The sequence below is a fragment of the Idiotropiscis lumnitzeri genome, chromosome 13 (genome assembly GCF_059441095.1).
Source record: "Idiotropiscis lumnitzeri isolate Australia: NSW breed Sydney's pygmy pipehorse chromosome 13, RoL_Ilum_1.0, whole genome shotgun sequence".
Classification (NCBI taxonomy): domain Eukaryota; kingdom Metazoa; phylum Chordata; class Actinopteri; order Syngnathiformes; family Syngnathidae; genus Idiotropiscis; species Idiotropiscis lumnitzeri.
In genome coordinates, this window is record NC_142403.1 from 10,050,431 (window position 1) to 10,062,651 (window position 12,221).

General features: G+C 39.2%; 1 protein-coding gene across 4 annotated transcripts in view; it reads right to left on the minus strand.

Annotated features, from left to right (window-relative positions):
* The window catches only part of arid3a (AT-rich interaction domain 3A), a 40,266-nt gene that overhangs the window by 22,703 nt on the left and 5,342 nt on the right, over nucleotides 1–12,221 (minus strand). For 2 of the 4 annotated variants that reach the window (XM_088313642.1, XM_088313639.1), the window contains exons 2-3: nucleotides 2,082–2,736; nucleotides 1,236–1,515 (exon numbers count right to left, since the gene is read on the minus strand). In XM_088313642.1, the coding sequence (XP_088169768.1) occupies nucleotides 1,236–1,515; nucleotides 2,082–2,419 (618 nt within the window). In that variant the 5' untranslated portion in view covers nucleotides 2,420–2,736. Of the gene's footprint in view, nucleotides 1–1,235; nucleotides 1,516–2,081; nucleotides 2,737–12,126; nucleotides 12,203–12,221 lie in introns of all 4 variants that reach the window. The other 2 variants (XM_088313641.1, XM_088313640.1) reach the window with 2 other exon arrangements.

Sequence of the window (12,221 nt, forward strand, 5' to 3'; positions counted from 1 at the left end):
AGGTTTAAGAGTGAAGCACATGTACAACTGGGTTGAACACTCAAAGTATACATTTATAGAGGCAAAAAATAGCTCTGTGGTATAAAAGAGCTGTCAGTGACACGTTACTTTCTGTCAAACTGATTCCGCTGCACAAGCATGTTTGAGAAGAAAGTGTCAGTATGGTTGATGTATAACCAGGAGTTTAGCTTCAATATGGAAGTGGGTTCAAGTAAGATAAATCCGTTTCATAAAAGACATGAAAAATACTGGTCAAGGATTTGTGCATTTTGCAAATTAATGAATAACCACATAAGTAAATCAATACAGATGCCCGTCTCTGTGTTGACGTCAATTTGTCACGGAAAATCCATTATGAACATAGAATGTCTTCAAATGGAGCCGTTTCAGTTAGAGCGGGTAGGACAAATACATGCAGAAGAGTACTTATATATATATATATATATATATATTGCAGAAATATAAACATAATTATTGCGAGCGTATTTAAAATCTGTTCTAAGTCAGATTCTTAACAGAGAGCATCCCTGTCAACTTTGCTGATGACAGTTCTAAATTTCGTCTTGTGAACACGGACCGTTTAACTCCACCAGGGCCTCCCTTATAATATTTAGCCCACTTGTATATTTACAGTAAGCACTTGCGTAGTAAAACCTGACAGCATAATAAAGATGTTGTACACACAACCACCCTTCCATCCCTTTCTACTACGCTTTACTTATGTGACAGTTCTGGTATATTTGGATCAAACAATATCATGGATGGAAATCTGGTATCGTCAAATGCTTCATCTTACATATTTTATCATATTGTAAGGTGTGAAAAGCAAATCCACCCCCCAAAAATCATGGATTAAGTTACGGTATGTCAGCACCTGTCAAGGAGTGGGTGTCACACTCCTACCCTGTGCAGTTATGAGAGTGACATGATTGTGCAAAGGTCAGATGTAGCTCTGATGGGCTACACTTGAGGACTTGACAATATTGGAAAACATCTCTAATATGATGAGGTTGACAAAGTTCTTCTGCAAAAACCATGTCTTTATGGACCTTGCTTTATATATTGTCATGCTGGAGCTGTTCCAAAAAGGTTGGAAGGATACTGTAAAATTGATGAGATGAAGATTTTTAAGTTTGTAGTAAAGCTAAGAGGTCAGTCCCAACTCACACTGATTTATCTATGAATTAAGAAGTGTGTACATTTTTTTGCACATGAATCAAGATATGCAATCCTACCTGTCTGAACTGTTCCTCGTAGGTCCATTCGCCGTGGTCTTGGCCCAGGTGGCTGTGTGTGGCGTGAGGAGGCAAGATGGCAATGCGGGGCTCCTGGTCAACACTGGGCCGAGCCTTCAGCAGCTGCGAGTGAGGGTGGAGTTGGCGGTGGGGAAGCAGGAGGATACCTTTCCCAGGCACCACTGCATTGTGGCCCGTAGGCAGACCTTCCTCCGCTAGGTCGTCGTCAAAGTCTTCTTCCATCTCGCCTTCAAAGTCCTCCTCATCCCACTTTCGTTTACTATGAGGGTATTGAAAATTATATATTGTTTTTGAAAATAATGAAACTAAAAGAGTGCACACTGGTAACTTCACTTGCAAGTGTTCCATCTGACGAGCTTTCCGAAGTACAGTCGATTTTATGTTTTGTGTTGAGAGCATAATTTGAGTTAAGACTGAACTTCACGTTGTTCACCCGCAATCAATTCATATGCTTAATTTGCATTGAAATGGGTATGGTTGCATTTTGTATTCGCAGTTTTCGCTCTTTGTATAGGAGGTATTTTGGAAAATGTAATTTTGTTTGAAATCATAAAAAAAACTAAATTAAAAAAAATAAAAAAATAAAATAATAAAAGATCAAAAACTCCCTGCAGATGAAAGAAATACTGTACAGTGCTATTTTTCACAGTGCCACTGTTGGCCAGAAACCCTCTTTATACAAATTTGAACAATTGCCTGGAATGGATTAATAGCATTTCCATTCATTTCAATTGGGAAAGTTGATTTGAGATATCGTACAAATAAGTGAAGACATAAACATAGTAGAACAAATGACATAAGTGAACAAAGCTATTTGACTCTTACATCTGTTCCTCTTCATCCGACCCCATCATATCTTTGTATTGTTCCTCTCCATCGTTGTCGTCATCGTCCACTTCCTCCTCACTGCCACTGCTGCGCTCCGACATGTGGCTGCCCGACACCCTCTGTAACCCGGCTGCTGCAGCACGCATGGCAGCAAGGGCCACCAATTGGGCTTGCTCCGTCTCAGGGGCCGGGCTGCTTATAGAGTTGTCCCCTGCTACTCCACCTGGGCGGACATGAGAATGCTGGACAGCTGCTTGCTGCTGAAGCTGCTGTTCCATCAACAGCTTGGCCCTTTGCTGCCTGTGCAGGTTCTCCATGACGGCCTGCAGCTTCATTTCTGTGGGGAGTGGCACAGTGTTAAACTGTCTAGCTTCCCCTCCCTCCCCCAGTGAGGGAGCACCAGTTGCGGGTTCGTCTGGAGGTGATGGTTGGCCTTTCTGCCCACAGAAAGCAATTGCTAATCACGCCAGGGACTAGCAGTTGATTGGAGAATATTGAAGGTGACGAGGATGACAAAATATTTGTCTTAGAGGAGAATTGGAAGAGGTCCGATTCTTAAGATGGAGACTTTTCACTTGACCAAAGATGGATGTGAGGCTGCCAGTATCAACACAGGTAGAGATACCGGACCTTGTTGATTGACTAGAAAAACCTGTATGTGACAAAGAAAAATTGCATCAGATTGTTATTTATTCAACAAGTGCAAACATCAGTAAATTAAGTTTAGAACGTGCCAGAAAATTCAAATTCACACTTTTAAAGTTAATATTAAATGTCTATAGTATTCTTTATGATTCGATTATTATTGATATACCCGTGCTGATTATAAAAGTGTATGGATTAAATCAACAATTATTTTGTTTGTTCCATAATTTGTAAATTGGCATTGCCGGTTGGTTTTTATATTAACAAGCTACAAATATTCTGTACATAAAAAAAAGCCAAGTTCAATCGTAATATAGAATGGCACTGAGTTAAACCAAAACTCACATAAAGATAGACAAATCCCGGGAACGTAAAAAACTAAACCTAAAGCTGAAAAAACATTTTGTTAACAAACAAATTAAAACAAAATGCGATTAAAAATACAAAAACAAACTGAACTGGCATTTTACGCTAATAAAATTAACCTAAAGCAAAAATGTCCTTCATTTTTGTCAATTACTAACATTTTTCAATTTTATTTTATCTTGCACTTGACAAATACGCCATAAATCAAAAATAACTCAAACGACCACAAAAGTAATATATAAACCAATAAAACTGATTTAAATTGGCAGAAATAAAAAAATAAGTCAAAATTAAATAAAAAAAACTATAATGCAAAATCCAAAATTATTGTATCACTAAATCAAAAAACCCCCAACCATTTCTAAATTAGTCATTGAGAAATTTAGCTAATTGTTGATTTTAAAACAACAAAATCGCTGGATATATACCAAAATTGAAATCACTCACTCCTTCACAAAGTTTTGTGAAAGTCTACCCTATCGAAAGTATTTTCCTCAAACCTGCTAATAAGCAAATAGCGCAGAAAACAGAACCTAATTCAGGGGCCACATGCTCTGAATCAAAATGGACGTAACTTCATTTCCATGCCAGCGCAAGTTTCATCTACCGAGTTTGGGGCCGTGTTGGGCCTGTCTGGCCGTTCGGAAGCACCAAGTTGCAAGTCTATTTCTGTTTCCGCATGTACACGTGCGTACTGCGCCTCCGACTGCCCTGATTTTGATCCAAATGAGGTATGCTACTCGGATTTCCCAGGAAAAGACTATATCCACCCCACAATGGCGCACACAGGCACAAAAGCTCTGTTTCGCCAAATTATACCTGCGTAATTTCTAGCAAACTACCGAAAGAAAGCAAACCCCAATCATTGTGCACATCTAGACTGCGCTTTGTGCCAGACTTGCGTTCGGAATGAAAATAGGGCCTTCAATGGCTTCTGTACAAGGTATGTGTGGTATGACTCACAGAAAAAAAAACACACCAGACTAAAACACTGTAGACTTTACAAAAGGAAGTGAGCACTCACCGACAACACTTATTCTATTTGCCTGGTTGGCTCCAACCCAAGAGTATTCTCAGCCAACTAGCAAAACTAAGCAATGTTAGCAAACATGGTGCAGCGTCATAGGTGCTCTGGGAAGACGTCACTTATGAAAAGTAGGTATCAAACTGTTTGTTGTCCATTATCATCTCTGATTCAATATACACGTCATTTGATTCTGGTTGTGAGCAGGTTTGTGAGGCAGTTACTTTTCAGTCAGACTGAAGGGGGAAAAATGATTCAATTGTAGCACAGAACTTAGAAATTATGATACCGTACCGATGTAGCATTCTTGACGAGACTTAGGGACATCACTCATTTAGAGACACTGCGTAATAGAGCGAAAACAGCCTTCTATATTCAACACAGTCCGGGACTTTTACAGACAGGGTGTGCATTCAGATGCTCTTCATGGATTGTGTCTATTACATAATATTACAAACAAATGGAGCACAACTTGACTGATGCTGGATTTATTTATTTAGGCACTGTATATTGTGCACACACAATGGACACTATATAGGAATACCTGCAGCAAGCCATATAAAAAAATAATAATCAGATATTCAGATATTTGTGCCATATGAGAGATGGGTTAATATATTGCAAAAATGGAGCGTTTTGATCATAGCTAATTATTTACTGATTCCTCCAAAACAAATTGATGAATTTGAATCGTATTCCTGATCAGTAAATACATACATTTTATGAGTGGAAATGTAGGAAAATGAGAAATGACACAGAACAGTTATGGAATGGTTATTTTTATTGTAATGTTAAATGTTATTTGTCTCAGATTGAGTTTTAAGATTAAGTTACACAACAACTGCTAACAAAAGACATTCACGTTATCGCAAGGCTAAAAGTTAGAGATGAGTAGAACTTTGTGACGCCAGTAATTCCTGTTATCACTGCTTGTCATTTACATCTCACAATTGCTGCCCGAATCTAACTCGAATGAATTACAGTTTGACCAGTTAGTTTGCATTCTTAAAAACATTTGGAACATGAAGAACATGATAAATCCTGGACAGATTTGGTGCATAGCTGCTAAGTTTTGATGGGTTGAAAGAACAGTTGATGATTAATAATCATGCCCTTTTGGACATATTTTCACCTCCATTGCTTCCTATTGTAATGATTAATTTGAATAGTTTTTTTTTTTTGTATACAGTTTTTTTTATAGGACTGAACTGCTCAAAAATTAAAGAATATTTACAAGGTATTCTTTGGCAATTTTCTTACTGTTATACTGTACACTGAACATATACCACACGCTGTCCTGAGAAGTTGGATGTTTAGTGCATTACTAAAAAGCATTTTGAGTTCTCTGAATGAACACTGTCACATCTCCTGATTCCAACTGAATTTTTTTTAGGAGCGTATAACTGGACTCAAACAGCCCCCCCACCCCCTCCCTCTCGCTGGTCCCGAGCAACAGACACCCGACTGCTCTGTTAATCAACACTTGACCATCAGATCCCATCAACCAGTTCTCATGATCACGAATCAGCCAGCAACACTGAAGCTCCAGTATGATTCAAGAAAAACATATTTACCCGTCATCGGTCTCCAACACACCGTTAAGTAGCTAGGCCGGTTTCAATGAAACGTAAAGCCACTAAAGCACAGGTCTATGCCACACGGCTGAGAAATGTGATTCAAGGAAATAAGAGCCTTCCAAGGCGAAGGAAGTGACAACTGACGGAGCAGATGCAGCCAAGCAGGCTATAGATATTCAATATTGATTCAGTGCATTCTTACAGCTTGAATGAACGCTGAATGACTGCAGTTGCCACACGGTCGACAGCACCGACCAACGAAGGCAGGCTACATTTGGCTTGACTGAAGTGACGGGTTTACTTGGAGTAATAAACATGGAACTGCAAAACACCAATGGAGTGCACAAAGACGAATCATATTGTACACAGTCAAGTCTTAACCTCTTAACGTCTTAACACGGACTACTCTAAAGCCCTCTGCATGTCTGTCAAATGAGAAAGGTTAACTTGAAAACAGACTGCAATGTGTATGCACACTGCGATATACTGTGATGACACCTCCGCTCCCATCCCCCAACATAACATCTGCTCACGTGTTGTACAAGTCATTTGAAAAGACAGAAGTGACTAAACTAAATCTATTCTCTCATGTTGGTTCTTCCTGTACAGCAGGAAGCAGAAGTGGTCGCTTTGTTTCGTGCCACGGTTCATCCTTCACGATTTCCTACATGCTAGATGGTGCAAATTACATTGCGCCACCACATACATTCACCCTGCTTCCCCAAATGGGAGGTGAAAAAAAAAAAGGTTTTCATAACGGCCGACATCAATGATTGGATGAAGATGTCAAAATATTCAGGTGTGTTTCTTGCCCATGTTATGCCAAACATCCGTCCAACGTCTATGATTATGTATTATCATTATTACTATTTAATACCATATTATTATTTTATTTTACACCTATTTTTAGTACCATGATGGGTGGGTGGAGCAAATGCAGATTAGAGCAGTGAATGTCATCCAGTGTGCCGGCCCATATTGTGTGCTGTAAGAAATCGTCAGGTGTGCCTTGACAAGTTACAAAAAATAGTGAATTCAGTTATCTTGGAACGCTGTACAACGGAGTGCCTGTTTTTTTTTCTTCATGCTCTGCTCCATTCAACACAAGCTGGCCTTTACCCACCTCAATCCACAGAACCAATCACAAGTGGATCATGGTGGGTCTTAGGAAACACAACCTGAGATCCATTAACGTCTTGGTGATCTGATCAGAGCATACACAGATTTGATCTTGACCAATTTTTAAAATGAGAGACATCGCACACATGAGGAAAAAAAAACTTGTGTGCAGCGCACCCGGGAAAATCAACACTGCGCATCAAAAGCAAAACGATCCGAAGAACAAATTCTCCACTCTTGGGAGGGACATGATCCGAATAATCAACACAACCAGTTTCTCCTCTGTTTTTTGGCACCAGCATGATCTTACCAAATGGCTAGGATTCTGCTCCGCGTCACAATCACAGAATATGTGGGCCGGCGTTGACCAGATGCCAGTTTTCACAGTTGGAAATTTTGAATCCATATGACATTTGACAAGATAATCTCTCAAGATATTATATTAGAACCTTCTGATAATCGGCCTTGACAAATTTGATTATAAGGGAGGAATCGGGCTCACAGGTGGAAACCTACTATTTATGTCGTCCACGTCAACAACAAAATTCGGCCAAACAAGTGTGAGGCAAATCACACAGTGCAGAATCAGAATCAGAATCAGATTACGATTTGAATGAAAATTAAGTTTTGATGGTGATGAGACAAACCTAAGTCTGAAATTTGAAGTCAATCAGAATATGGGTCTGGCAGCTACGACCTGCTGAATTTTGACATTTTTGTCAAAAAGGTGCATGGCCGCCTCTCTTTGAACCCTTACTGTATATAAACAAGGATTAATTACATCTGTAATCATAGAAAACAACTTTGCCGCGGGTGCTGCCGTTTTCAAAGACTTTGACCGCAGGATGTGTTCTGATTTGTCACTGCCCAAGTAGCGAGCACACTGCAATTTTTGTTTTTTTTTGTTTTTTTAATTTGTGAGGCAAATAAGTTAGAGTTTTGCCTCAAGGTGTGATGAGCCTCACCAAACTCACCAAAAAATGACATGCAAAAAAGCACAGTGTTAATGCCTCTGCCTGCCCTGTTCTCATCTGTTCCAGTCTCAAAGAGCAGACAAATAGCAGCCTTCGGAATTATCACATCACAATTATACCGCAAATGCAATTATTCGTTCAGTCCTATCCCAGAGATTGTGACCATTTCATTTCTTTCAATTTAAAAACAGGGAAGCAAATTCTGCACTGTATTTGTCATCGTTTTCCTTAAAAAAAATATTGCTCCAATGCTTGTTACATCTTACATCTGACTCATGCTGTTTCGACCAAAAATAAACAAACACTTTTGTATTATCACATACCATACAGCCCCCCCCAAAAATACTTTGAAATGTGATGTGTGAGATTAAAATAGAAAAACAGTCCTTATAAATGCAACGCCCTCACGAACACCTTAATTGGCTCAAGTGATGTTGGCCAACAGTGGTATGGTGGTAGGTGGTAGGTTCCTATTTGGGCGGAGGGAGGAGCCACACGGATAAAGTAGCAGAAATGATGACAGCTACTGGGCTAATCCTCTTTTTTTAACCCACATTTGAGTAGAAGATTGCAAGGTCTAAGCAAACAGGACATGGTGATAAGAACTTGAGCTAAGGGTCTAACTCCAACGAGATAAAGAGACCTGCACCTCCTCACATGCATGCACGTACTGTGCATATGCACATCAAACGTGAATACTGCTTATCATTTGCCACTCTGAAATAACAGGGATAATTTAAATCTATATGGGTTTTACACAAACTTTGCAACAGACAACCAGCAACACAGTATGTCGACATATTGAAGTAGGCCAATAAAAAATTTTTTTTTTTTAAAAAGACCGACAGCTTTCGGCTCTTTGGTCTCAGTTTTTTTTTCAAACTTAATAGAGCACAGTATCTGTGACAAATGGTGTGAGAAGTTCTTAGATGATTAGCAGTGAGACCTGTGGCATTCCCAGTTTGAAGGCTCCATTAAATCAGGTGGACCTGAGATGGGCACTTGGATTATTACAATGTAACGCCAGCATTCAGGTTGCTCAGCAAATAAAATTACAATCAAATGTTAAGCTAAAAAAACAAAAACTTGTTTGTTACAGCAGTTGTGAAATGCGCTATATAAATAAAATATTATTGTATTGTATATGATAAAAGCATTGCGGAGAAGGAAAAGGTAAACTTTTGAGAACAGGTCTGAAAGTGTAACAAGAAAAGTTGCTCATCAGAGCCAAAACATTAAGTGGCGACGCCGAGTTTTGTCAGTTGTTTATTTTTTTATTATTTTTTTTAAGTGGTTTAGTCATCATTTAAATTCCAGGTGTCTAATGAGTGGCAATGAGCCAAACCACCCACCAGAAGAGGGTACAAAGATCGTAATGAATAAAAATGTGATGAAGAAGTCATGTGAACAGCCACTCATGGCTTACATTCTGGCACATTTACATCACAGCGCTTGTATATCACAAAATACAATATTATTTTGCAATTAAAAGACGTAAATGTTTTCGCTGTTTTTTGTGTTTTTATTTAATCTTTACCCAAAACATTTTGCTTCACTAGTCGTAAATTGATCTACAAATTCAAAATGAGGTACGCAGCTGAAACAAAAGAAAAGAAAATCAATTAGCATGGAAAAAACAATAGAATACAACTTTATTTTTGTTTAGAGCTTGTGGCAAGCTCCAATTTCTGAGTTAATAAACGCAACACTACAACAACTTTCGGATTCTGTTGCTAACACCTATTAGCCACGACACTGCTCTAGCCATAGTGCTGTCTACATCTACTGCGCGTCTGTGTCCCAGCAGGAAAACAAAGCGACAGATTAACAAACACAAATAAACGACACGTCGACTATTAAATTAATTGTCGACGATTTTGATCGTCGACGTAGTCGGGACTAGTCGACTAATCTTGACAGCCCCACTCTCAGGTATTCAAAAAGAACATATTAGCGGCAGAGGAAGTCGGGGGTAATATCTTTAAGGATAATAAACCAGAATGCAAATAACTGGTAGGTTGTGTACACAAGGCCCTATTTGCTTTATTCTAAGTAACAGGTTTAAACTCTTCCCTTTGGATTAAGTTGTACGAAGATAAAGAAGGGTTCTCTCTCTCTCTCTCTCCCTCTCTCTCTTGCTTTCTCTCTCTCTCTCTCTAAGAATATGCTCAAATGTACTATTGGTTAATAAACAATTTAAGATTTTTTGGTAGTCGGCTACAATATGATAAAAGTGGAGTTTTAACACAGTACAGCCGTTCCAAACGTTTTCTGCGCCAACGACCAGTTTCATTGGAGGGCATTTCAATGGCGAGGCATGGAAACACCTGAGCTGTGGGAGTCCTGCACATGCTTTTCTTAAAAAAAACGGGTCAGTCTAATCTTGTTTTACTGTACATACATTACGGCGCTTCATCGTAGACAGGCCCACTAAAAAAAATCCTCATTTCTCTGATTCACAGTTTCTTTCACTTGTGCTTTTATTGTATTTGAGGTCTCATTTTTGTAAAATGTTTCCACATGCATGCTTATAACATACGGATTTTGACATAGTGTCATAAAGCGACACAAGTGTCATACGCTGTGATACGGATAACGCTCGCAATCACACAGTTGTGGCTCATGCATTATTTGACATAACATTTTGACAAGAAGACGTAGCTTCTTTTTGCCCTGCTGTGTTTGTTCCTTGCTGCGTGCCCCCCAATTTCAAGACTAGCAGCAATCACAATACTTTTAGTTAGTCAGACTAACCGCTATTCTCATCAACAACATTCTTATTTTTGATATCTCTAACCTGCGCAAATGTATGACGAGATTTCACTGTGAAACCGTTACTGTCCATTGACAGCAGCCTCTTGATAAATTGTACAATTGTAAGGCAATGAGTCGACTTCAAGGTTGAAACGTTGCTACCAACTAATCGGTTCAACACAGCGTGCAAGTTGTATTTGTGTAAAAACAGCATACGAAGTGACGAACAGTAGCCACCAATGATCCCTCCCTATTACAGTGACAAAAACAACACAGGCATTAGAAGTCGGTCAGTGGTGCTGGTCTTGATTATGCATCACACTCTCACATTCCTTGCAGTATTACCTCGCATGCCAATAACACAGGCTCCATTGAGCTCGGCTGCACCAACAACAAGATCATTGAGGAAGTGTCGCACAGGCTGGTCACGCACTTTCCGCTGACCTCTTCCAATGAGCCACAGCAACACAGTGAGCCAAATCTGATTAGCCTCAACTATTCTAGAAATTAAATTGGCATAGAGCAAAAATAATCCTGTGATCTATTTCAGGCCAGGGAAATAAGACTACAGTATGGTAATTTTTGAAAATAAAAACACATTTTTGTGTCTTTACTTTATTTGCCTTTTATTTAACCTACAAATGTGTCAGATCAGTTTGCCTGACCCTGTACATGCAATACTTATAATATGGAAGGAGGCAAACATTGTAATCAGCTCCTGAGGCAAGAACATTAAACATCAGATAAATGAGAAACAAAATGTTCTGCTGATTCAGCTGAAATGTTTTGCCGTTTATGTTGACTGCTGCACTGGTAGATATTGACCGCGCCTTGTTGAGAACCTACCATTGGCTTCATTCTGTAGCACAATGAGCGCAAACATAAATCTATTGGATGACAGCTCGAGCGGAGCAACACAGTAAACTCTGAGGGAGACGATCACATGACGACACAACTCAAGCACTTTGCGTCAGATTCTTTTGACAATAAATTGGCTATTGTGTGGGATGCAATTACTCAGTGGAAGCCTGCCAATTCACTTTTCTTCATTAATCATGACTATTTGACCAACATAGAGTAAATCACGAGGCAATTTGAAGCAATGAATGTCTTAATCGGAGTCATAATTCTTGAAATATTGAATATATTGTTACGCTAAATAATTAATACAACTTGGGCTCTTAAAATGGGTCCAGGTGAATAATATTTGTTACATTTCTTTTATATTGTGAATCCTCTGCTCTGAGTGAGAGTCATCTAAATTCCTTTTGTGTTAAAAAAGCTACTGCCATTAAAAGAGATTGAGAACACAACCTGCATGTCGTAGCTCGCAGAGTCGACACACAGCTTTGGTTACTCTCGATGCTATGGTGATAGAACGTCTAGTGTGAGAGATGGGGTGCGGGGGGGTCAACTTGATTTGGAATGGCATGAAAATCCCAAACTGGATCAACTTGTTGGGGATATATGGCGACTGTTGTGTTGTAAAGTTTTTTTTTCATTTCAGCTTATTTTTGTGTTTTTATCTGTTTTGTTTTCTTTTTTTATATAGTTCGGGCTTTTGTTCGCAGAAAGGCACATACTTCGATAGATTTATGTCGACAACATGGAGACATCCAGAACCAAATGGCTTACTGAGGATCACAGGCTGTTGTTTTTCTGCACACAGAGACAAAAG